Source organism: Microchirus variegatus, assembly GCF_963457635.1.
Source record: "Microchirus variegatus genome assembly, chromosome: 12".
NCBI lineage: Eukaryota > Metazoa > Chordata > Actinopteri > Pleuronectiformes > Soleidae > Microchirus > Microchirus variegatus.
In genome coordinates, this window is record NC_139813.1 from 7,365,709 (window position 1) to 7,392,856 (window position 27,148).

The 27,148-nt window shown below is 39.5% G+C and overlaps 2 protein-coding genes across 5 annotated transcripts; one reads left to right on the forward strand and one right to left on the reverse strand.

Annotated features, from left to right (window-relative positions):
- Positions 1–2,776: 2,776 nt before the first annotated feature.
- pnocb (prepronociceptin b) lies at positions 2,777–9,754 on the forward strand (the record flags this gene model as incomplete). Its single annotated transcript, XM_083898925.1, has 2 exons — positions 2,777–2,923; positions 9,101–9,754. The coding sequence occupies 2 exons, from the start codon at positions 2,777–2,779 to the stop codon at positions 9,752–9,754; spliced, it is 801 nt and encodes a 266-aa protein (XP_083755051.1).
- Positions 9,755–11,936: 2,182 nt separating this feature from the next.
- On the reverse strand, positions 11,937–26,700 carry znf395b (zinc finger protein 395b). 4 transcript variants are annotated; one of them, XM_083899167.1, is made up of 10 exons: positions 26,401–26,700; positions 23,793–23,946; positions 23,020–23,201; positions 22,832–22,944; positions 21,686–21,885; positions 21,460–21,560; positions 19,106–19,400; positions 15,443–15,535; positions 15,202–15,308; positions 11,937–12,790 (listed from the first exon to the last, which is right to left on the reverse strand). In XM_083899167.1, the coding sequence occupies exons 2-10, from the start codon at positions 23,901–23,903 to the stop codon at positions 12,679–12,681; spliced, it is 1,314 nt and encodes a 437-aa protein (XP_083755293.1). In that variant the 5' UTR covers positions 23,904–23,946; positions 26,401–26,700; the 3' UTR covers positions 11,937–12,678. The 4 variants fall into 4 exon arrangements, with proteins under 4 accessions (XP_083755293.1, XP_083755292.1, XP_083755291.1 ...); XM_083899166.1 differs by having other exon boundaries at positions 11,937–12,793; XM_083899165.1 differs by having other exon boundaries at positions 19,106–19,403.
- Between the last annotated feature and the right edge of the window lie 448 nt (positions 26,701–27,148).

The following is a 27,148-nucleotide window of genomic DNA, read 5'->3' on the forward strand; positions in this document are numbered from 1 at the left end:
TGTTGATATCATATCATCAGCTTTATTATTCTTATTATTATTATTATTTTTATCTCTAATATACACAGCTATTTCAACATGTTCACAGCACAAAAGGATTTTTAAAAGTAAAGCTGCTGTTAGTGATGTCATCTTTTGAATATTTTATTTTTAAAGATTTTGCCACATTAAAACCAAAAAATCTTAAATATTTGTGACATTAGTGAGGTATTAATTCACTCACGAGCAGCTTTTTTTTTTTATCAACATTTGTTTTATATATTTTTTTATCTCATACCTTTTCTATTCATATTTTGTTTGTGCCTCCTTTTTGAGGAGTTCTTGCTGCTGTAAAAGTCTTGTATGGAGTTTCTGTCAGAGTGCTGGGACTGAAATCAGTGACACTGAGGAAACACTGTAAGATCAGTAAAAGTTGCCAAAATTTAGAGCTGTTTAATACGGGGATTTGATCTGTAGGCTGCAAATGCAGTCTATATACATATGTTTAATGAGCCCCATAATGTCCTTAAAATGTTTAAGTCAGTAGGATTACATGGCAGAATAGTGGCTCAAACTGTTACCTTGAAGCAATGTTGCTCCCTGTGTGCTCATGGGTTTTCTCGGGTTACTCCAATTTTCCTACCACAGTCCAAAAACATGCAGTGGGTAACTGGAGACTCTAAATTGACCATAGGTGTGAATGAATGTGTCCAGGGTGTACCGATGTTAGCTCAGCTGGGATTGGCTCCAGCAGCCTACGTAACCCTTATGTGGAGGATAAATGAATGAATGAATGTTTATTGTGAAGAAAATAAAGGCTTGTGCTCTTTGGTTGCAGTTACATGGACACTCGAGACAAAGTCGTTACAGGAATTTAATTATTTGGTTTATCCCAGATACATTTTGGAAACAAGCAGCTGTAAACAAACGCTCCATTTAATTCTGTTAACTGTAGATACGTTTTAAATTCCCTTCCTCAGCTAACCTGCAGTTTGCTGTCCAAAGACATTTCACTAATTATTTGTAAGTAGACCTACTTAACACTGTTGATGTTTATGCTGTACTTGGCAGCATCTTCTTACAGGGTTTTTGTATTCTGCTATGCTCTCTGCTAACATTTAAATAGCAGTAAAGACCTGGATTTCTAAAATCCTGTGTCCTGAAAGGAAGTACTTAATGTCAAGAAGAATTATAACAAAATCCAATAAGACTATTGTTGTCATGAAATACACCAACTGGTTTTAATTCCTTTACCAAGAATGTGCAACTACTGTCACTACTGTTGCATACTACCCTGGAAAGGAAGAGTCACTAAGCTAGTATAATCCTTGTGTCATTATATCCATGTGTGATTATATTCACAATAATACACAAAATGTGCAATTCATAGGGAATTAGCACACAAATCTGCAGTTCCTATCAGCCATATGGAGAGTTTGCGATAATTGTTTTGGATTAACGACTTGTGATGTTAATGCTCTGACACTTATTTCTGACGCAGCGTGTGTTTACGAGCAAGAAACAGCAACACACAGACAAAGTCAGCAACAGGCACCTGAACACAGAGGGAGCATTTTGCTGCTTGAAGAGTCAGGTGACCTTGGTCCTGGTCAGGAAACCTTAGCTAATGTTTCTAGTGTGGCAGCAGAAGCAATCTATGATGTTCTGAGAGGCAGTTTTTTCATTGTTATCTCTGTTAATAGATGATACAGAGCTGGGTGACAGGATAGATGGGGTCAGGTAGACGAGGTCAAGCAACAAACACTGTGCACCTGCCTCACAAATTTACAGCAACAGCCAGAGGCAACAGGATTCTCTGGAGTTTATTCATTCATCCATTTATCTTCCTCTAGTTGAACACACATCACAAGTTCACAATGTCTGGTGTCAAAATACAAACATTCTTGGGTTTTTATTTAGGGCTGAACGGTGTTATATATATATATATACATTGAATTGTGATTATTTGGACTGAAATTGAGATTGCGATATGATTCACGATATGAGATGGAGTGGCAATTTATACATAATAATTCTAATTTTCATTTGAATAACTTTTACAATGATTACTGTGTTTTATTTGTCCAGATCTGTAAGAAACAAAGATGATTTGTGTAGGTCAGGACAATATTTAATCTAAAATGGTAATTTGACACACATTTTGGCTTTAAGAAATGTTGTGTCTCCTGCTATTTCAAAATTGCACTAGGCCATATTGTGATTTTGATGAAATTTCAATAAATTGTTCACCTAGTTTTATTCCAGCATTTAAACTAATGCACCATATATATTTCTTTTCCTTCTTCACTCCCTATTTTTCTATCTAAAATGGTTCCTTGTGGATTCTTGCAGCCATAGGCCATTACCTGTTATGTTAAAAGGTAATCTTTGTAAAAGCAGATACATTTTTACAAATCTCTACACTTGCTGTATGATTTCATCAGTGAACAGAGCCTGGAGGCTACAGTGGCTGCTTCCTGCCCACTGGAAAATACCCATTTTCTCATTTATCGCCTCAGGTTGTGCTCTCGCTCCATCATCCCACCTACACTGACCATGTCCCAGTGTTGGCTGAACACTCTCCCACCACCAACGCTTTAACTGACCAGCTAACTCCAACTAATGATCCTTGTGTAATGGAATTGACGCAATATTCCTGTCACTCTCTTCTCTCTCTGTAGACTGGAGCCACATCCCGAAGGCATAAGTTCCCAGATTGTCCCACCGTTGAACTCTGACTCCTGTTTTCTTCCTGCTGGGCTCCTGTTTATCCCTGCCTGTCTGGGTGTGCCGAGCCATGAAGTTCCCTCTGTGGTGCCTGGTGGTGCTGCTGGCATGTCTCTTCACCCCTGGACGCAGTGACTGCCAGGGGCAATGTGCGGCCTGCGGTCTGCTCCTGCAGCAGCAGCAGAAGCAACAGCTGCTGCAAGCCTTTAACACCATGGTGAGTGTGTGTGTTTGTGTGTGTTCAAGGTATTATTCATGTTGTGAGGACCTAAATTTGTTTACATAGTCACATTATGGGGACAAAAAGCAAGTCACCGTAATTTAAACTATTGCATTTTAAGGTGAAGACAGTTGGGGTGAAGTTAGGGTTAAGCCAGTATTAGTTATGGTTAAGCATATGAGTAAGTCTCCAGGAAATTAATGTAAGTCAATTGTCCTGTGTGACTCTGTGTGTGTGTCACTATTGATTCAGCACCTTTACAAAGCTGTGTTTTTAATTGAAAAAGTCAGACAAAAAGCTAAAATAAAAAGGTGCTATTTGTGCCTAGACCTAATCACGTGGGTTAACATTAGCCTCATTTAAGAAAGTGCCACAAGTGGTTAAATCATGTTGGTCTGCATGATTGTAGACATGTGAATAAGTCATATCATTTATTTCAGAGATGTTACCGTGCATGTTTTTGCTTTGCAAAGTAATTGTACAACATATAATTCTGGCAACTGCGTGAGATGTAAAAAAAAATGTTTTGCCCTAATTTTTTGAGCTTCTTTAGCAAAGTGGCATTTTATTATGTTATTTGGTCAAAACCTGAAGGACAAATTCAAGCAAAGATTATTTCATGGTGCTGAGAGCAGCATGAAGGTCCATTTAAGAAGAATCAAGACATTTTACATCCAACAAATATTAGGAGAAAAGTCAAGGGGTCATTCTTCACTCCTTGTTTTGTTTTTTCACCCTTAAGCTTTTTCTGAATTCCTCAACAGTTGTCATTTTGGAGATAAATAGCTTCAAATTCTTAATGGGCCTATTCATTCTGTCTCATATTGAAGGAGTAATATAAGAGTCTTCAGGACATGACCAAACATGTGATCCAACCTGCATGGGAGCTTAGCTCGAGTAATTCAAAATGAATCTGCAGCACAGCACACAATCTCATTTCAAGACTACAGTCCAAGACACATCAGTGGGTAAAAAATAGTCTGTCGTCCTCCATGAATAACGGTGGGATGGCTAATTTAGCTGATAATGATGCAGAGAAAGACAGCTGGGACCTTTTTGGGAGTTGTAATAGAACTACGTAATTGACTGCTGCTCAGTATCATCAGCCCGGGCTTACATTGGTGACTGACACATTTTTATCAGCCCTTCATTGTGTTAGCCGCCTTCCCATTGAGCCACAGATGGAATCCTCTGAGCAATTCCATTGTTGCCACTCCAGACGGAAAGTGTGTGCATGTGTGTGAAATCACTGATGTTTGTTATTATGGCTGGACCCATTGATTTATTCATGCAGGGCTTCAGACTACAGATGCACACATGCATAAAGCAGACCATCCTCTGGATGAATTGACTACATAATTATTTTATTAATAGTCAATTACCTTTGTTTGCATTTGTGCTAATTATCTGTGCTGTTGTGGTCATTATTTACACATTTCTGTGATTCTCAACCATTTGGCCTGGTGTGTTGATTGTCAAGTTAATTTGCATTGTATATTACCAGAACAAGCAGAAGAAGCAGTTTAATGTGGTTTCCCCTAGGACATTTTTCTTAAGGAGCAGGTCTACACTGTCATTTTCATAGTAGTGGAGATGCCACATCTTCCTTTGTTTTTTTTGCAAATCCAATTGTGAAAATTCCCACTTGATACTACATTTTACACATCAACATGAATGTTTGAAATATTATTGTATTTTTACACCACATAAACGATGACACAACAGTAGTGTGTAAAATTCAGTGGTGGTGATTTGACTTCACCTCACAACAAGCTTCCTATCACTTTGTAAACTGTTCCCTCTCCCTGCATCAAAGCTCATAGAGAAAAATCAGTGATTTACCATCACAGCTCAGAGGAGTTGCTGATACAGGGTCTCTGCAGGTTTCAACAATTCAAATTTAAGACTTTTTAAGACTTTTTTTTAAGACCATAATGAATAAAATGTAAGACCCATTTCAAATCCATACTGGCAAAAAAGTAAAAAAAGACATGAAGGAAAATTGGAGCCATAAATCATTCGGCTTAGCTGTGGGCTTTCATTAAGTTTTCTCCGCTGCTATGCTAAGCTGTAACACACCTTGGCGCGTGCACAGCACACTAGCTAGTGGTGCTCGATAAATTCTCAGCGGTCAGCACAGGTGGCCTACTTTAGTTCCGTGTTGTAGTTATGTTATCGCAATCTCAAAAATAAAACATTTCAACGCTAGACTGAAGTTTATGCATGGTTTAAATAAAGGTAGGGTTAATAGATTTTTAAGACCTTTCAAAGTTGTATTTAAGACCTTTTATGAAATTTTAGAGAATTTTAGACATTTTAAGGCCTTAAATTGAAATGATTGGATTTAAGACGTTTTAAGACCCCGCGGATACCCTGTGATACTTTGCTGCCTCCATTACTAAGTTCCAGTGTGTTGTTTTATGACTTAGATCAGTGTTTTTCAACCAGTGTGCCGTGAGAGATCGTCAGGTGTGCCGTGGAAATTATCCAATTTCACCTAATTGGTCTAAAAACATTTTTTGAAAACAAATAATTAATTATCTGCAAATAATATGGATATAATTATTCAAGACACTTTGATAAGAATGACTAAATTGTTAATATAGGCTACAGAGTATCATTTTTAACATTTTTGTTTGGTGATGTGCCTCGTGATTTTTTTAAATGAAAAAAATTGTACCTTGGCTCAAAAAAGGTTGAAAAACACTGACTTAGATGTAGGTTTGAAGTCCTTTATCACTTAAGTGACTCAAACTTGCCAAACAAGGCAGTTGTAGACCAGCAACTCCTGTATCCCCACAAGTTTTACCAAACTTCAGTTGGTTATCAGAAAAGGCTGTCTCACACCAAGATAAAGTGGCAAACATGTTCTGAAATTTAAGGTTGTGTAGATTTTATTGAGTCTTTTGTTAAAAGGCTAAAATAAGTTTTACTTGTGTCCCTACTGCCAGCTTGTCTTTCGGTCTTTATGATGGTTCTCAGTGAAGAAGAGCACACAGCACAGTCAGCATATTATGTGTCATTACCTCACAGAACACAGACCTCTTTATTGTTATATTTAAAGGTCAACCCTGACTGACCTCACTCTAGAGGGTTTTGACAGTTTCCACAACCTTTTTCACCCTGTGGTCTTCACTAGTATATTACATGACTTTGTGCCCACACACACACACACACTCACTCATGAACTCCTTTAGATTGCACCATTGATCTAACGTGGTGAATTCCCCAATGTTCTCATTTCATTTACGATGGATAATTAATTTCCTTTGATAAATTTGCAGCAGAACCCCCTCTCCCCTCATTCCTTTGATGTGAGCAGGTTTTCCTGATAAAAACAGAAATTTATCTCGTTTGAGTGCATTTGACGCGTAAATGGGATTCGCTTTTTCCTCAAACTGAAATTCAGCTTAGAGGGCTCTGGAGTTCAAGCAAGGGGAGATGCCGATGCATAAATTTCTATAATGGGGCAGGTGTAGCCTAGTTTCAGACATATTTACTCTGTCAGGGGAAAAATAGAATGCTAGATGTTCTTCTGCAATTGATGGTATAAACTTTCCATATATTCCCCTATACTTTGTCGGGAGAAAATGAAGCCAAGCCCAGCTGATACTGAGTGAGAGGCATTTAACACACTGGGCAGGTTACCTGCCTTCCACAGAGCTAACACACAGAGACAAACGGCTATTCACATATTATCAGTTAAAATAAGATAATAAGACCCACACACACACACAGGGAGAGCATACCAACTCAACACATAAAACCTTTCATTTATTCTTAATTCTATCTGGTCACCGTAAAAATTATCTTCAGATAACTAAAATTATCCGTAATGAAAGAGGTTGGAAAATGTTGCAACAATAATAATGAACAATTGAAATGTTCTTATGTGTTTTCCTCCATAATCATAAAGTTGTGGTTCCATCATGAGTTCCATGATCGTTCATTTGCAAAGCCAAACTGTCTAGTGTGTGATGAGACGGGAAGCTCATGAGAGCGTCACAGCAAGTCAGTGATTCACCACAAAATTCATTCTATATGAAAATTTCAGTTCCAAAACACTAAATATATATATCAATCAATCAATGATATTAAAAAGTAAAAGCGTCATGAAGAATCAATCATGGAGAAAAATGTTAACATAATGTTGGCAAATGACATCATTTACCCACGAGTCCTCAAAATGACTTGCAATTTCTTCCAATTTGGTGCTGTCAGTCATCTGGCAGAAGTAGATGACACATTTATCAAATGATGGACGTCTCATATTGGCATGTTAACTTTCTAAATATGCTGAACACAGCACGAACAAGCTCCCATTAACTCCCATGACACACATGCCATTCAGGTTAAATTGACTTGGACTGGTTGTGCAGCATGGTAGTGGCGCTTGTTGGTATAAAAAAAGAAGTGCCATAAATTATGTCCTGACCATGAGTAATGTATACAATACATTTTGATATTAAGACATTGTGATTTATTAATAACTCAATTTAAATAAGTATGTACACCTGGAAGTAGTGTGTGACTTGTTTTGGACTGGAAACTAAAGTCAACAAAGTTACCTCGCGAATATGAGAGCTGCTAATCTACTCTTGCCTCTTTCTATAAGTTTGTGCCACTTTGATAAATTCAAATGAAGGATTTTAGCCAACAAAGTCACAAAATAACACATTTTAACCTAATGATGAAGGCAACAATGCAGTGACACCTCCTGTGTGCCCTTCAAGTGGCCCATATTCAATAGTGATGTTACCTGGCTGCTACCATACAACTGTTAGTCAACAGTCAATAAAATCAATATTTTGACTTCCATCATCTATCCAAGCATTCAACTAACCAATCATCACTTGAGACCATTTCTTTCTTGGCATCACATTGAGATTTTATCCATGCTTTTATCACGACTTGTTTAGACTACTGTAATGCACTATATTTTGGGCTTAGCCAAGCTTCACTTGCTCAGCTACAGTTGATTTAAAACACTGTTGCTTGGCTATTAACTGGTTCTTAAAAATGAGAGCACATTACTCCAGTTTTAGCATCCAAGCACTTTGGCCAACTGTGTTGTTTAAGTGCTTTATTAATAAAGATGAAATTAATTGGATCCATTCTTTCATCCATCTACAAATAAAAGTGCTAAGTAGAACCATATAAGGTTATTCGGCTTGTCCTCATAGGAGAACCCTTTTTGGCTCCAGGTAGAACCTTTTTATAAAGGTTCTACCTGGAACCCTTTTGGAGGCTTCCACCAAGAACCCTTTTAAAACCCTTTATTCAGGAAAGGGATTTTAAAGGGTTCCCTGGATCAAAATGGTTCTTACTGGAACCATTAGTGTTATTAACAGCCCTTGCAAAGCCCTTTCTTCGGGAAAGAGTTTTTCAGAAGCAAATGGTTCTAGGTAGAACCTCAGCCCTTGTAGAAGAACCCTTTTGGTACCCTTATTTCTAAGAGTATCCAAACATTTATCCCAAGTATTCAACCATCATCTATCCATCTATCCAAGCCATCCAACCAAGTATTCATTCATCCATCTGTCCAAGCATCCATCCAACCAGGAATTCATCTATCCACCAATTGAATCAAGTATTCTACCATCCATCTAAGCATTTCAACCAACCATCCATTTATCCAAGTAATTATCCAAGTAAGTATCCAATCATTCATCAATCCTTCCATGCATCCATCCAATCATGCATCCATCCATCAATCTGTCCAGGCATCGATCCATCCAGGAATTAATCTATCCAAACATTCAACCCACAACCATCCATCTATTCAAGCATCCAAATAATTATGATTCCTTTTAAATATTCAACCATCCACCTATCCAAGTATCCATCCATCCATTGATCCAAGCATTCATCTTTCCAGCCATCCATCTATCCAAGCATCCAAGTAATTATCCATCCATTCAAGTATTCAAACATCCATTCATCCATCTATTAAACCATCCATCTATCCAAACATTCATCCATTCAAGTATTCAGTCCGTCCATCTATACGTCCAAGCATCCATCTATTTTCGATCAGTTATCATCAGTTATCTGACAGTGTCATGTGTAGAACAACATCATCGCAAACAAACTATTAGACCTTGACCCAGAGTTAGAATTTTTGACGATCCTTATATGAACTGCATTAACTCGTCATTCTTTCTCCATCTACAGGTGTGTTTGTTGGAGTGTGAGGGTCACATCTCTAACTCACTCACATGGGAGGTGTGTAAAAGTGCTATCACTCTGTCCCAGCATCCTTTCATTGCTGAGGGGGGAGCTCTGTTCAAGAGAAAGGCAGAGGAGCTTGAGTTGACCTCTCTTGACCTGAACTCTGACAGCAGACTGCTGCAGTCGGCAGCCGCAGAGCGTTTCCAGGAGGGGGATCAGGATGAGATACCAGTGGAGCAGCGCAGTGTCCACTATGACTCATCACTGCTGGACTCCTCTGAGGAAGGGGAGGACCTGCAGGGTTTAGATCTCAGTCTGGTGGATGAAGAGATGAAGCTGAGGGGGGAGAGGAACGCGGAGAGCGACAACCACATAGAAGAGGATGAGGATGACAGCTCAGAGGCCGTCATCCTGTCCAAGCGGTTCGGTGGCTTTCAGAGAGGTCGTCATGGGTACCGGAAGCTGATCAGCTCACCCATTAGGCCCCTTCAGAAGCGCTACGGTGGGTTCATAGGCGTCCGCAAATCTGCCCGCAAATGGAACAGTCAGAAACGTGTGAACCAGCTGCTCAGACAGTATCTGGGCATGAGGAGCAGCCGCAGTGGCAGGTTCAACAACGTCCCTGTAACTCGTGTCTGGAGGCAAAACAAACTGTGATGTATTTCCACTGCTCTCCCCATTACCTCAACCAATCATCACGTTTTCAGCAGCTCACTCCAGTTTGAACTGTGACATCATCATCACCATCATCACCCTCATCATCAGACTCACTCACAGAACACACTTCGCCGTCTTGCTGCCTCTCTCCGTGTCTCTAAGTAACAAGGAATGTTTTGACCGTTCTGTCCTTCTTATCCAGCATATTAACATGCCATTCTGTGAAATAAAAGAATTAGAGAAGTGCAATTGAATATATTTTTGTGTGTTGGTATAATAAAAGGGCCCAAATGAAATTTGGAAAACTGGTTCACTGCAAGGTTTTTCAGACCTGAAGGTAGGATGTTTGAAATCCTGTTGAATGCACTTTCATGTATGTGTGGATGTGACTGTGGATGTGATTTTTTTTTTACACTCTGTAAAAGAGATATAACCGATGACCAGCTCTCATTAAAAGGATGTCAGTATAAGCATAATATATATATACGTGGAATAAATAATTTTTCCAGGTCCATAACTGCTAAACTTCCCACATGCTGCAAATTGTTGAGTAGAAGTGGAAGCAGCACTTTTAAGGTTCAGTCAGATGTGACTGGTTGCGCTGTGGGATTGCTGAAGCACAAGCTGTTAATTACTGGTAGGAGAATCCAATTTTCTGCTTAAGGAACTAAATTGGACAGTGGAACGTCTGTCTGAACTCTCAAACTCACTTAAATGCTGCATTTCCTTTGAGTGTTGACTCAAAAAGTGTCCCTCTTTTATGTGATAAAGTTTCTCTTGAGATGAGTAGGTCTTCAGGCTTGACTGGACTTCATCAGTGTAACAACACTGCCCTCTAGTGTATGAGGAGCAAACATATTGATTTGTGTCAAGTCCTTGGTGATAATTGATAAATGTTTCTGCTTTTAGGATCAAATAAAATTATAACAAAAGTACAACTAAGGAAATAAATGCAAGATATTTTCCTGTCAATCATATTTAAGCTAATTATCAGAATTTTTTGGACCATTTCAACAGTTGTGCAGAAATGATTCAGGTGATCCTTAAGTTTAACTTAAATTAAGAAATAGAAACTGGTAAAACTAATTTGACTATTTTGATGGTAGTGGCTAGTGCTGTTGTCTCTCAGCAAGTAAGTCATCGGTTTGAATCCTGGCTTGAACTGACTTTGCCTACAACCTATACAGGCAGTGTACATTATTAAGGGAATTTCAATGCTATTATTTTTGATATGATGGCAAAAAATTGGTGAGAAAATATATTTTCTTTAAATCTTCTGAACAGGAGTGACAGAACTGGACACAGACAATATCCAAATGCTAAGATTAGAATTAAAAGATGAGAATATAGAGGAAAGGATAAATTAACAATTTCATGACAAAAATAATAGTAACCCTCGTTAAATTGTTCTTCCACTTACAATCATTTCCCCAGTTCTTGACTATGGACATGAGGGGAGCAATAGTTAGAGGTGTTGTTCAAGCAACATGTTGGTATACATATATTAAAAAAAAAAAAAAGAACACACACACACCATACCACTTTGAATTAAACATGACTCAACCTGGGTTTTTCTTTTGAGGAGCAGCTCATGTCACTTTATGCTTTGGAAACTTCAAGGGCCATTAGCTGTTACAGCAAATGATCTAATTGACAAACCACCATCTTAATGTACCATTTACCAACAAAGGAATGAAGGATGAAGTGTGCATGTCAAATATGCTCATCATTATACAGTGTAGGATGTTTCTGCTTGGGTTTAAAAATAAGTTCAGTAATTAGTTCTGACATCGAGATATTTTCCCACACAAGCAGGTCACATCCATACTTTTGCATCTTAATAGTGTTTACGAGTGTTTGATAAGGAGATGTAATAAAGTGTGCATATGTGTTTGTGTGTGTTAGTGAGAGTGTGTATGAGCGTGTGTGTGTGTATGTGCACGTGCATGTGTGTCTGGAGGGGTTTTTCTCTCCAACAGTGAATACAGTGTATATTTCCGATCACATTATACCATTGTTCTGAGTCTTCATACAAAATGTGTATAGAGAAAAGTATAATAAAATAGTTTGCTATTTATTTTGTGGACTGTCATGCAAAACAAAAACTAAAAAAAACAAAAACCATCTCAAATTCTCAGTGCTTTTTAATGTGTTTGACAATATATTTCCTGTTGGTTTTTTTTTGTTTGTTTTGTTATGTTTTTTTATTGCTATTACAAAGGCATTCTCCTAATGCTAATCCCATAAACTCCATAGCTTCACAGGTAAAACATTACAACACTGGTCATGGGCCAACAACATGGGCAGGAAGGAAATCTGTTTCATGATTTCATGGAAGGAACTTGGTTAAGTCGAACCAAATGTAGCTTATTCCTGTGAGTTTGTATACTGACAAAGTGCCAAAAGACATGAAAATTAAAAAAAAGAAACATCATCTGCCCCAGTACATGGACTGAACATGACAATTAAAAAAAAGAAAAGAAAAAAAAAAGGTATAAAATACTCATATGTAACTCAGAGCATACATACAATATCATGGACATCATAACCACTGTGTAACCACTGGAAGAAAGGGTTGGAATAAAGAGAACAGCCAAGCTGCAGTCTAATAATGTGGAGCTACAGGTGCAGTAATACCACATTTGGATAAAGTATTGTACGCTTAGCACACGTCACATATTCAAAGTCAGTCAACAGTTGGCACCATCGCAGACTTCAGTTTTCGGGATCAAGTTACAAAGATACAGAAAAGTCAATTTGCATTCTTTAAGATAGAAACAAAACAGGCTCAAAGTAAAAATAAAAGAAGAAGAAAAGGACATCAACAGTTGTTTTTCTTGACGGCTCTTGGGCCCTGATTTATATCCTCTTTTTTGATAAAAGTCTCTCTGTCACTCATCCGTCTCTTCCACACATGGGTATTTTCAGTCGAGGAAGCGCTGGCAGGCTTTTTTCCAGCGACAGGCTGTGCACCACTGATCCTTGCGCTCCACTCCGTAAACCTTGCGGCACTTTTTGGCCTCGCCGCGACTTTTCCTGCTAATGGAGAGACGTGAAATTGTGAGGCTGAGCTGTGCATCGTATTCGCTTAATACGACGAGGAGAACAAAGTAGAACTGAACAACTTGGAGGAAATATATATTTGTATATACATCCATTCATACATTTTCTAACACAATATCTCCCGACATGAGGGTCGCGGGGCTGCTGGTTCCAATCCCAACTGACAAGGGTGAAAGGCGGGGTTTGTTCACACACCTACAGGCAAGTGCTCAATTAATCTCTGCATGTTTTGGAGGAAACTGGAGAACTTGGAGCTTTTTAAGTCAAGAAACATCAGTATGTACAGTACGTTTTGAAAATACTGAATTAAATCACTTTTAAATCTTTTATAGGCTGAATATCTCCAAAATGCTGTGTCAGTACTGGAGTGCAGCCTTTAACCAATCACAGCTCAGGATGCAGCAACAGTGTCCTGCAAAATATTGTTTAAATGGAACATTTGTGAGGAGCCCTGTCATTAAAAAGGCTAATTCCCCTAATAAAACCTCACAAAACAGGCAAGACGATTGATGAGTTGATTTGAGGTTTTTAGCTCTGAGGTTGTTGTTGCTCTGAGTGTATTCCACAGCAAAGAGGAGAGATTTTGAAATAGTTGTAATTAAATTTTTATAAGTCGCTTTGGACAAAAGCGTCTGCCAAATGCCCTAAATGTAAATGTAAATGTAAATGTAGTTCATGTGTTAGAAGTGTAAGGAGAGGAGAGGAGAAAACTGCCTAATGGCAGGAATTTCACATCCAGTCCACATTTAGGGAGTGGGACTAATAATGCATGAATGAGTATATTAAATTCTAATGATGCAAAGCTGCGCTATATGATCATTAGCTTTTAACTCGCAATGATGGATTTCCATCATCATCATCATCAGAACTCGAGTTGCTTCCTAAATCGCTGAACGAAGAAGAAAAGTGAAGCACAAATGTATTGGTTTGTTGAGATTGTTGAAGGTGCAGATGGGGTCACCATTTCCAAGATGAAATAAATATGTATACACATGTGAACAATGATGTTATAATGTTGATCATATATCACAATAAAAGTCAATGAATGAGATGATTATAGTGAGAGGTCATGGTCGATATAATTGTAAATTGGGAAAATATTTAATATTTCATGTGAGCTCAACAACATACAGTCCTAGCTGTTTATTTTGAGGTGCCACTCGGGGGGGGGGGGGGGGGGGGGTCAATAGCGCAGTATTTACTTCATTAACCAGTGCATTTGATGCGTTGACATAGGCAGGTTAACAATCGACTTGTTACACATAGTAATGATGATCTGCCATGCTATTAATTCACAAATATACCAATGATAATATGACTAAGTTGACTACTTCTTACCTAAATGTTTGATAAACGCATTTCAGTTTGTTTTAGCGCAATTTAAAGAGCTCAAATTACATATATTTCTTCCCACATGGGTTATACTTACAAACATAGTGCCATTGTCGGGTCAACAAGTGTGTGGAACCTCTATCGCACCCTGTTGATTTCTGAGTAAATACCAACACAGTCTCTCTGCACACCTACTTTTATCTCCCATGCCTTCTGATGTTGTTCATATGGTTCTTCAGTAAGTTATGTGTCTTTTTAACGTGACATTACAGACCACGTCCAGGAAACTGGAGCTGTGTGGTGAAAGAAACAGCAGCAGCTGTGATTGAACAGGCAGGCACGTAGTCAGGCAGCTGTTCAGGGAGCACTTGATCGCAAGAAGCCAAAAATCGGTATTAAAATACAACTGTGACGTTCTGCTGAATGTCTAGGGTTATCTTTAGCAGTAGAAACCACTTTAGGTTGCTTCTTGATTTTTTCAGCCATCGTGCTTTACTGTAAGTAACTGTAGGTAATTTGTATTCACTTTAATGCTGATGATAATGACTGAGACTAATTGTAAATAATAAAGTAACCTTTCTTGTTTTCCTTTTATGTGTTGTTTAATCAATCCTGATTTTGAAACATTAATGTATTATATTTGATCAATTTAACCTCGTGTAACACTGAATTTTGCTTGAACAATTTTAGAACCATGACACTCATCATCTAAACCTTTGTGAGCTATAAACATCCAGAGAGAATTAAACTGAAAGTTAAAAGTACAATGTTTGTGTGTTTCCTGTGGCTCCAGTCAACCGTGTGTGCAGAGCAGGAGTGTCGCCACAGACATGAAAACAAAAAAAACTGCTCTGCTTCTCTCCGTGAACTCATTTGACAATAGTTTGAATGTAACAGACATTCCTTCATAATTGAAAGCTATGCAGTACATCTGTAACATCTTATTTTTACGAGCACATGCCTACAGAATGGTATAATGACAGCCCTGTCACCCTCGTGTACTTTGTGTTTACTGTTCTAACAAACAAACAGAACTCTGTGTGTTGTCCCACCTGAAGGAGCCGTGACTGCGGGACGGCGACGCGCTCATGGGCTGCAACCTGTTCTGTTGCAGCCACTGTTCTCCAACACTGACCGACCGGCAGCGGGGTTTCACCATCTGAGCACAGCAGAGAAGAAACGGTGAGCGTGAGCCTCATTTACTGTATGTCAGTGACATCAAATTAAAGACTAAAGGCAGATTCATGTCAGTGATAAGCAGCTGTTACACAGGGAGACAGGAAGTGGACATACTGGAGTGTTGCTGGGACCGGAGGCTGAGGTGGTGGTGGTGGTGGTGGTGGGCGTCCAGCTGGGGGCCACAGGTACCTGGACGGGGCTACAGGCCTGAGAGAAGCACAGAACAGGAGACAACACATCAGTGAGTGAATCTGCAGCTCTTTAAACCAGTTGTTTATTTCATGCAAACATTACATAGGTTTTAATTTTGGTCCTGAATTTAAACCAGATTTATTGGCAGAAAAAAAACTAAATTCATTCTCCATTACCAGTTTCTTCAGCTGCTAAATGCTTTAACTATGTTCCCCAGCTGGTTGTTAAAGGTACAGCAGGCAGGATTACTGATTTATAATTCAATAATAACCTCAGCGAAATGTAGATGAAGTGATTTTGGAAAGGGAGTGACACTTCACCTTTGTTGTGCTCTGTTTACTGTCTTTGCTCATTCTGTCCTGACCAATCACAGGGCAGTGCAGAGGAAGAGGGCACTCCTATTGGGTGTTTTTACTACAGCTACTCTCTGCATACAGGTCACTTTGTTGGAATGGTTGCTACTCCATCAAAGTGTTGTGCTGCAAAGAACCGCTAAGAGTCTCAATATGCAATAAAACACATGTTTTTGAGATCAAGTCACGTGTGAGAGACCTATGATCTCAAAATCTTAGTATTTAAATCACCCGCAGACGAAACAATCAACCACTTTTTGTAAGGAATTTGCTGACTACAGCTTTATCTGTGCCTGAGCAGGAAGTGAAACACAATACAGAAAATATATGTAAATAAAGGCAAAACGATGAACTAAAAGATGATGGAGTGAAGGTTAAAGCTCATATTGCCTGTTCTGCAGGATTAACGTATATGAAAATTAGCTAATTTACCAGAATAAAATATTTTTAGGAGGATAAAATGTACAGAATATTTTCAATGGACGCTAAATGCAGCTCAAAACTACAGGACTGTTGTTTATCCATCACAAGCACCAAGTGCTATAAGATTATGCTGCTTACACTGACCATCTGTTACTCCCCACAGAAAAAGTCCTGAACATAAATTTCATCACGTCAGCCCACAGGCAGCAGTTCCACACGATCCATTCATTTTTTTTGGGTTTGTGAGCCCAACATTTTGCCTTAAGAAATATGAGGCATAAAAACGCCTCACATATTTCATGGTTTTCCTGTTCCCTCTGCCCTATTTCTTCTCCCAGCGCAATGCTGCTCCGTCTGCACACATCACCAAAGTGCACATGCCCACATTCCTCACACCCCGCCCCACTGCGTCCACAGAAAGACAGACAGAAGTGTAGTGTAATATCCACAAAACAGCACAGGATGAGTTTTAAGAATGTAACCCTAAGTTTTAACCCTAACCCATGTAACAAGCCCGAGTCTAAAAACTGCCAGAGAGAAAAATTATATGCCTAAATTATAAAAGCAAACATTTTAAACCAAGATTTGCATCAAGCAGATGTGACGCACACACAAAAGAAACACTGCTCAACCTGAAACACTGACCCACACTAGATTTCTGCATCCACAAGGAAATGACAGACCAATGTGGGACAAAAAGAGACATTTTCCAACATGTGCATCATTAGGGAAAAATATAAATAACAATACATAATAATATTATTGTCTTTTAGTATGTGTATTGAATACATTAGCCCACATTTAGACAGCATTCATACAGGTGCTTGAAATCCTTGAAAGTGTCTGAATTTCAATGTTGTGTTTTCAAATGTTAACCAATTCAATATAGAGACATTCATTTACACAGTAATGTGAACAGTTTCCTACAGTGATCTCAGTGATCTCAGTGATCAACCTATCCTTGTGAGTGTAGACACAGGCAAGGAAAGTCAAAATTAATGGGCAGCCCATGGCCAAGTGGAAGGGAATTGGGCTTGTAACTGCAGGGTCACCGATTCAAATCCTGGACAGGTCAAGGACTGGGGTGCTCCTGAGCAAGTTACCCAACCCCCATTGCTCCCAAATTCACGACTGAATTAGTACATTTTACTGAAAAACCTAGAAAATGGACATTAAAAGCGCTTATGTTTGACTTTAGAAAATGTGTATGTCCCTGGTGACACGGACACATGTACATTGTGTCCCAGCTGCTGTAAACGACACTGGCAGAGTCCATGTTAGTGTTTCTCTGCCTTTCACAGCCTGCTTTGAGTCTGCTCTCCTTGGGGGAGCGAGTGAGCCGCCGCATCGTCTCCTACTGTCACAAAGTATCCTTTTACACACTCAGTTTTACAAGGTAAATGCAGGTCACCAGTAAAATGTACTGCTTTGTGATGCATAAACAAAGTTGTAGGTCTTTGGCGTATTCAAGTGGCATCTGCATGGGTAACCATGGCCATGTTGAAACATGAAACTCCTGCATAGAAACACCATTAAAATGGAAATAAAATCCCTTTTTGTCTAGTTTTTTCTGTTTTGTTTTTGTTTTCAATTGCGCCCTGGTTGCATGGAAAATATGATTAAATTGGGGAGATGTGAAACAGTGATGTTTGGAGGATTACATTCCTGTAGTCACACGCTCAAATCTACGCCGGACATTCAATAATTCATGCGGACAAGAACTGTGCTGTCTCTTTGCATCACTCTCCAAAAAACTCACATGTTCCACAGAACTCAGATTCTGGGAAGTGAACATTTATTTGTTTTTAAATGCTCAGTGACAGACTGAGGGTCTTTGGCTGTAATATTTATACAGTGGCAAAGTAACGTGAAAAAGAAAAATAACACCTTAAAATTAGGACAAATGAGTTTGTTTTAGGAGAGAATGTTTTATAGCCGGTTAATCAGATCCACCCACACAACACTAATCATCTGGTCACACATTTGAAACCAAAAATTAATAATAATAATAATAATAATAATAAAACCACCATAATAAAAATATAATAATGAATCAGGAGTTAGGGGGAAAGATTGACATAATTCTCATTTCTGTTCATTAAAATGATTATTTTGACACAGATAAACCTTATCTTATGTAAGTACATAAATAAGTCTATACAAAGTAAATGATTTATTTCATAAACGGCTAAAAAACTAAAAACATTAGAACTTAACAAAGCTCTCCATAAATAATACTAAAGCTGCATTATGTTTTTGTTATTGTTTTTTTGTTATTGTTGATGTTATTATCCTGCCTCTGTTTGGTCTCAATGAACAGAAACGATATGACTGAATATAACTTGCATGTTGTCTTTCATCTTAATCTCATCAGACCTGACTGAGGGAGTGTTTGTGTGTATACAGTGGCAGCACACGGGCGGGTGGAGATGAAACTGTGAGCAGTAGAATTCACCTGTGAAACTTCACTGGCTCTTCATGGGGTTTTGGTCGTACTCCAAACTTATTGCACTTGTCTCACTTTATGAGAACCTAGTTGCTGTTGCCTCTGTCTGCCTTAATATGAAATGCAGCAGATGTTAGTTTATATTTAAATTGCAGTTTCACAGGTTTTCCAGACCCCTAGTTAGAAAATCACTACACTGAGATACTAAGCTATTAGCCTCCTGGCTCCTGGCTTCACATGCAGCTTCCAGATGTATAAATCCTCACATCTAATCCTTTTTAAGGAACTGAAGAAGCACATTTTCCAAATATTATAAGACGCCATGTACTTAAATCACCATGTGTGAACAGCTGCTGCACTCACCTGATAGAGATGCTCTGTGTGGATCTGCCAGAAGCTGCTCGGGGCCGACTGGCTGAGTGGACTGGGTCTGCTCAAACCCAGTCCAGAGCTTGAGTTGGACCTGGGCCTGTGAGCCAGTGGGATCTGGAGCCCAGAGCCCGTAGGAGAACCACATGGGGCCCAGCTGAGATGAGGGGACGACGCTTGGCCCAGAGCCTGCTGGGAAGCAGCAGCTGGAGTGGAGCTGGTATCCACGCTGTCACAGGAGACCTTGGTGAAGTAGAAGTCCTCTTCTCTCTGAGACTGATCTGATCCACTGCTGTACATGTGTGTGTGTGTGTGTGTGTTGAGTAGGGACACACAGACAGAAAGAGTGTTATTTGTCCAGCTGAAAGCAGCACTCACTGAGATAAAAAATATCTCATCATTTCACCAAAAGTAAAACAGAGTGAGTGAGTAAACATTTCATTCCCTCTTCTGTTTTTAAAGGCAGAATTCCAGCTTCAAATATTTCCACTGTAGTAAAAATGTCTGTTTTTCACTGGACCATTTAGAAGACACAAAACACAGTAGACATAAAGTTGCTGAGAGCAAACGGCAAATGTACTTCCATCTCATCAATACTACAAAGGTTATTATTATAGATAAATTATAAAGTGTGACTTTTAATGGAAAACACAAAAAAAATGTAAAGGTGACCCCAAACTTTTAAATGGTAGTGTATATGTTGCAAATAATGGTTGAACTTCAGTAAATGAGGATTGTGTTTGTTTTGTTTGGCTAGAATCTTAACATAAAAGGTAGATTTTTTTTTATTTTTCATTTCACAATAAATTCCCCAGATACTGCATTACCATCATACTTCAACAACTTGGTTTATAGTAGGCCTGGGTGAAATATCGATTTTATCGATTAATTCGACTTTTTTGTTCCGACGATTTTAAAAATAAAAATATTGTTTATTTTCTCCTCTTACTACGGCGCTTTTTTTAATGTTCGCACTGGGGAAATGTTCCGGGGACCGCTCATTCGTGGCACCACCCGTGCGTCTCCTCACAAACACTCACCTGCTGCCCGCATGTAACCGGCGAGCGTCCCCTTGTCCAGGTGCCGATTGAAACTCAAGTCACACTATCAAATACGCATTATTACGGTTATATTGTTATTGTCGATAAATATGTTATACTTAGGAATGCACCTATAATTCGGCGGCCGAAACACAGCTAGTAAACTGTGGAACAGCAACTATTAAATGCTGGAAAGTCTCTTTGCGCAAAAGTGAAACTTATGAACTCCCCGCGACATTCACTTCACAGCAGAGAACATTCTCTCTCTTTGAGCAGTTAGCTAAAGAGATCATCATCTGATGCATCTGTTAATTCCCTTAATTGCAGCGTTGAAAGCGTAAAATTGCGTGTAGAGAAACGATCCAGTCGGATATGGAGAAGCGCACGACGCAGGAGAGGGAGAACAGTACAGTGCAGGGGCGGTGCGCAGAAATCTGTCTGCACCAGATGAGGGGGCACTACCACTTTTTAATCTATGTTAATTATTTTACTTTTAAATGTGACCAGCATAAAACAGATTTCATAGGGCCCTAGATCAGTCAGAGTCTGTGCTACGGTCATGGAGGATGTATTTAAAATATTTTAATTAACTGACACTGAAACACTGTGTAAGTGTGTGTAAAACGTCCTGCATTTACACATAGTATATCATATGAATAATTATTTTGTGTTTACATTTATTTAAGCTTGTGATCTCAGATTTTTTTGTTTTTATTTCAACAATCCAAGGGAGTATGGGGTGTTTTTGTTTCTTGGAGCAGAAAATATTTTAAGTTGGCCATTAATTCAACTGTTTCATTAAAAATGAAGATAAAGCATTTCATCTATAAATGTTTTCAGTGACTGCGTAGGACACTCACTGCCTGGTTCTATGTTAGCAGCAAGGCAGAAAGACATTAATATTGTATACTTGCATGTATGTAGTATTTCTTTATTTATGGCAAGTCAAATCGTCATTGCAATATTTAATAATATTATTACATGTTTTCCTGTTTATTTGACCTAACGAATTCATCGAATTTCATTTAAATTGGTATTACATATATTACATTATATTGTTGAAGAGGAAGTTCATTTGGCACACTACATACAAACACAGTATTTTTACATTTAATAAACTGGACTGGCCAATGACAATGATTTAAAAACAAAAAGAGGCAAATATTGGCCCGATTAATTGGCTATCTGTGTCTAGGAAGCAATATTCTTCATTGAGTGGTTGTGGTACTGTTTTCCTGATCGATTGATTAATTAAATACATTGTCTTTTTTTCGTGGTACTAAACTATATAATATATAATTAGCTCACCCTAGATGCAGCACACGGATGTGTCGCTTTATTCCGACTGAAGATGTGAGGACCTTGCCACAACTGGGCCACAGACACCTGTACACTCCTCGAGAAAAGCTCTGTATAAGACAGACAGAGAGGGGCAAAAAGAGCAGAGCAAAGCAAAGTGAGAACATTTCCCACCTGATGTGCTATAGAGTTGTCGGTCAAAGCTTACATTAAGGCAAGATATACTTCTCTCTACCTTTGGCTTTTTGGAATTGAGCTCCTCTCCTTGCTCCAGCTCCATGTGTAGACCTTCATCGGGGCTGCTGTCCATCTCGGTGACAGACGGCGAGGGCGTGGGGCTCGCGTTGCCATGGTCCCAGCTCCAGTAGCCGCTGCTGCCGCTGTCAGAGAGCTCACCACCGCCACACTCCATGTCAGCTGATGATGACGAGCCAGCTGGGAAACAGAAGGAGTCACAGTAAGTTTTGATCAACTGCTTCATCTCCTCCTCGTCTTCTCCTCTCAGATTTAGAGTCACCTGTTTCCTTGAAGGTAGTAAATGACAATCAGGGATGAGGCAACAAAATACTGACAATTCATTATTGTGAAAAATATGCTTTTAACTTTAAAATGGCTTCAAAATGCAATGAAATTGCTCCATCTTACACTGTATAAAACAAATGGTATTTTTAGGTTTTATGAAAATCAATCATTTTAAATAAATAAAATGTTAATAAATCCTGACATCCTGGGACGTCCAAACAGTAGTTGGTGAGCTCTGTGGCATTTTTCATCACTTTTGTGAAATATTAAAGATTTTCTCCCTGTTATGGAAATTCACCCCATACGTCTCATATTGATCGTTTATTTTCACGATTCACGATAAAAATGCCCCATCCCTATGAGTGATACTGGTTCAAACCAGCACAGACACCCCACAAACATTTGACCTGAGAAAATATACCGTATTCTACGACATTCTAATCATTCTGTGTACTCTATTGTGTGTTCTAGTGATGCAAATTCCTGTATTATTTGCTCTACAATGCTGCAATGTGCGTGTTACTAGCGCCTTTAAATCATTCACTCGCCGTTGAGATTGAACGAGGGACTGAAGTAAAAGATAGAAAATGCTAACTGCTGTAAATGTGTCCCTGAGCTCCCTAGTGTTGTTGTTGTTTTTGACACAAATCACTCATTTGTGACACGGGAGTAGAACAAACACCACAGGGCAGAACAACCACTGGCAATGGGAATAGTGCTAATTGTTTTTTTTAAGAAGATTCAAACAGATTTTTTTTTTAAATCCGTAATATGATCATTTTAGTGTGAATGAGGCTTTAATCACATGAACCGCAGAGACAAGGATGAGGCTGTAGTATGTTGGTGAGTTGAGACAGACCTGGTCCAGGATCTGTCTGTGGAAGACTCTGGACCACAGGGCTGCAGGACAGGCTGGTGAGAACCATGGCGGCCATGATCTCGTCCATCTCCACTGACTCTGGGCTGCGGAAGCTGGAGACAAGTAAAAACATCAGACTAGTGTGTTGACACTCACACTCTCCCTCTTCCTGTTAGTTACCCACTCACCTAAATGGAGCGTCTCTATTGGCTGACATGGTTTTCAGGTGCGTTGTGGCTCCAACAGTTTGCATGGGAGCGGTCGGGTTATTCCAGCCTCGCTCCGACTCCCTCTGAAGGTGAGCTGGAGTCTTGTTTTTGTGGTTCTCTGTCAAGGTTTTCTCAGCCTGGACATGGTTCTGTGTATTAACCTTCAAACAGAAGTGGTACAACAGTGAGATTAGAGGAGAAAGTCGGCAAAAGTCAGGTCACTTCAGCAGCGTCCTTCAAGAAAGTAAATCAGTGGAAGTTGCCAGACATGCTTTGCTGAAGTCTTGTTTACCACAATCAGGTAAAGTGCAGGTAAAGTGATAAAAACAAATCTCTTCTACTAAGTTTTTAAAAAGTTGTACTTTTTAACATTCTCTGCTCTGAAATAATGAGAGAATAACTGCTAGAAGAGCCAAACACAGACTTATACACATTAGTGTGGACCAAGGTCACTCTGATGTGTGATGTAGCTTTTGTTGTTGAAGTGTTTGAGTAACATGGGGAGACTTCAGTGTTAATGAAAAAGAAATAAACCTACAAAGCAGGGTTTTATGGTTTATAGGAGAACAAATGGCAGGACGCATAGGCTTAATTGGTGTTGGGATAACAAGAAGGGTCCTTGGATACCGAGTCCTGACCCTAAAAAGTTGTGAGAAGCCCAGTTTTAAATAACTGACTCAGCGCATTAAGATGGAGAGTGGTTACAGCTCCCAAAAATGAACAAATCCTAAATGTTAGTTTCCTTCCCTCACCAGAGTCTGCTGTGTGTCAGGCCCACTGCTGATGTGCACTGTTGTAGAGACGCAGGCCTGTAGTCCAGACGACCCTGCTCCAGCTTCATACTCGCGTCTCATAGCTGCCATGGTGCTGCTGTGTGCAGTGAGGAGACTCAGCACGGTGTCTCACCTACATTTGGTCGACACAACAGAGGTATTATGATAATAATAATTCAAATTGCACAACTTTTAACATTTATTGGCGAAGTTGCAGGTGAATATTCCTAACCCTTCCCTTCAAAGTGTTGTTGAAGCTATGCAGCCTGATGCATCAAAACTCAATAGATGTTTAGTCATTGTGGACTACTGTAAAAACATTAGGGTCCAAAATGGTCGACTCCACAGATCCTGAGGTCATGAAAAACAACACTTTGTACAACCAGGTGATTGAACACTTTTGAACATTTCATGTTCAGAAAACATTTTATGCAATGGACCTTTAAAGGGGAACCTCAGTGAATTAGTATTTAAGTTTGATAAACTTGGAGAACTCAAAATAAGATTTTAAAAAACACTAAAGCTCAAAGTAGCTGATGAGAATCCCACAATGCATCATAAATATTTATTGATTAATCTTGAATATGTTTCATCTGATCCTGCCGACAACCTAAACAACCAATTAAAGCAAACTTCATGCGTCCCACAATTCAAGCTTTCTGTCAAAACTTTAAAAGTTCAAGTTAAACTTCATGATGTCATCAAGTTGAAAAAAGAAGTTAACCCAGTTACTTACTGAGCTGTTTTCACAACAAACTCAGTATCCTTTCTGGATATTTCCCTGCTGCTTCATGTGATGAATACATATATTTGAAAACAGGTAAACACTCAGTTCAAGGCACATCAGTGCACACACAGCAACACCACCACGAGATGTTTGGAAATTAATACAGGAATTTGAATACACACACACACACACACACACACACACACACGCACACATGCACGCTCGCACACACACTGGAGTGGATTTAGACTGAGGCTGAACCCAAATCTTGCTGTACAACTCTTGTCCACTCTGCTGACACTGATAACGTGTTCAGCAGACATAATCTGACGTCTTGGTGCCTTCACTGTGGCCTGACGCACACAGAGGTAAAATGGGGGCACTGCTGCCTTCATGAGATGTGGGAATAATCCTGATGAAATGATCGAAAAACATCCAACCACTCATTATCTTTTCAATTTCTCGATTTTTCATAGTAACTGTCAGCTGTCGGACCGGAAGTGAGTTTCTGGAAGAGTCTTGCAGGTCAGATGAGCTACTTTATACACGCCACACACATGATATAGAATTATGTAATTTGAAAAAACATGAAATAAGGATATTGATCTTAAAATGACGGCATCTATTTATCTGTTCAGTAAAAATACTCGATAGTGCTTCATATTTTCAGTTCTGGTGACTTGCTGCTTTAAAGTTTAACATTGTTGTGAATGGAGTATCTTTATTTTAAAGTTTAGTTTTGGGGGGGAAAATAATTTTGAAGGAAATATTTACAATTTTGTGATTGATGGGTGGCTCAACAACTGAAAAAAAAATTCTTTTATTTTTATATATAACTGTAAATTAAGCAAAATAGCCCTTTACATTATGAACTGTCAATGCTACACAAATACAGCTGTGCTCTAAAACAATTATGTGATGAGAGAAAAAGAAACGCTGTATATTAAAAGCTTCTGTTGGTTCATCTTTGTTAAGCTTCTTGTGAGAGGACTTGAGCTTCCTCACTGAGGTAAAATGGAAGTCCACTGCCATGTTCAAGGGTTGTTTACCACTCCGAAGCCTTCGCCTTATGTTCTTTTCAACCGAAAAGCTGTAATCTCCGACACTTTCTTTCGCATGTGAACGCAGCATAGAGCCTTCTTTTCAGCCGCCTCTCCGCCAATCAGCGGCGAGTGTGGGTAGTAAACAAGAACCCCGAGTGGGCGAAGCGCCGCCGCTGATTGGTCGGGCTCTCCCGTTCAAGTACACACCTCCCTTCTGACAACGTGTTCGGGCACGAGTTTCGCCGGGAGGGACGGAGATGGACGAGGAGCACAGTGGTGGAAAATAAACCATATATATTCTTAAAAAAAAAACAAAAACGCATTAAACACGTCAAATCACACACGACGCGAGGGTGACGTCACTGTAGCGTGCATAAACACAGAGGAGACAACGATTAAAAGTCATTATAATGATAATATATATTATATTTACTAAAGTAAGAGATTAATGCACATATGGATCGAATGCATTGGTTGAAAATAGCATCGGTTTTTAATATAAGGCAATAAAAATACGTTTCGTTCGCTTACTGTGCATTTACTGCAAGCTACACACAACATGTGTGTGTTATAAAATAAGCATGTAATTAGCATGTTGTTGTGACGTGTTTTAGCCTTCATGTGACACGTTTATCATGTTTTAACGACATCGCTGCTCTGAGTTCTCCACCCGGCAACACTGTGAGAAACACCCCTCTCCTCCTCCTCCTCCACCGCTCACTGGAGGAAAACAACATTTTTTTCCCCTGCTGTCCTCAGACGCCAAACATAACAACAACAACAACAACACGGAATGGTGCGTGTTTCGTGTACTCACTCGGCGTCGTCCGTCCCGTCAGAGAAGTGCAGCGACCGGGTTTTAAAATGTTGAAGCTGCCGGGCTTGACCGTCCCACCGGCTCTTCACTCTCTCCGTGTGTGCCGGGGGAAGAAGGGGGTTGGTCGGATACGCGCCTACGTGTGTCTGCACGGCGGAGCAATGCCGGGGGTGACAGCTGGGCAGAGCGCAGCGCAGAGAGCAGAGATAACAGCGGGCTGCAGCGCCGCCGCCGCCGCCGAGCACAACTGAGAGGATGATGTAGGTGAGAGGTTACTGACAGCAGCAGCAGCAGCAGCAGCAGGATCCTCTTAGTCACATCAACATCACGTCATCAATGTTTTGTTTTGTACGTTGTCCCGAATAAAACATATACACAAAACTAACAAAAATGCACTTTTATTTTAGTAATACAACAAATTACATAGGCTGTACTTTAAATGTCATGGAGCCGATATTTGTTCGATACTGGTCAAAATCACTGGATCAGATATCAGACAGATAAATATCAGACTGTCATGTTATGTGGGCTACTTATTTCACTATGTAATAACTTCCTCTCGTACAGTCGCGAGTTAAACCTGCACAATCCTGCACATGGTCTGACTATGACCGTACTTAGAAAGTGTAATTCTTTCTTCCAAAAAGATGAAGAGGTATCACATCCTGTCATGCAAAGGCCACCTCGGTTTCCTGAAGAGGGAGGATTGAACAGAAGAGTCTGATATTTGCTGGATATTCGTTTTCGA

Coding starts and splice junctions, on each gene's coding strand:
- znf395b (XM_083899164.1), bottom strand. CDS start 23,903: ATGGCAGCTATGAGACGCGAGTATGAAGCTGGAGCAGGGTCGTCTGGA. Junction 22,945..23,019: donor AATAGAGACGCTCCATTTAG/GTGAGTGGGTAA, acceptor ACTTGTCTCCAG/CTTCCGCAGCCCAGAGTCAG. Junction 21,886..22,831: donor ACAGACAGATCCTGGACCAG/GTCTGTCTCAAC, acceptor TCTGTTTCCCAG/CTGGCTCGTCATCATCAGCT.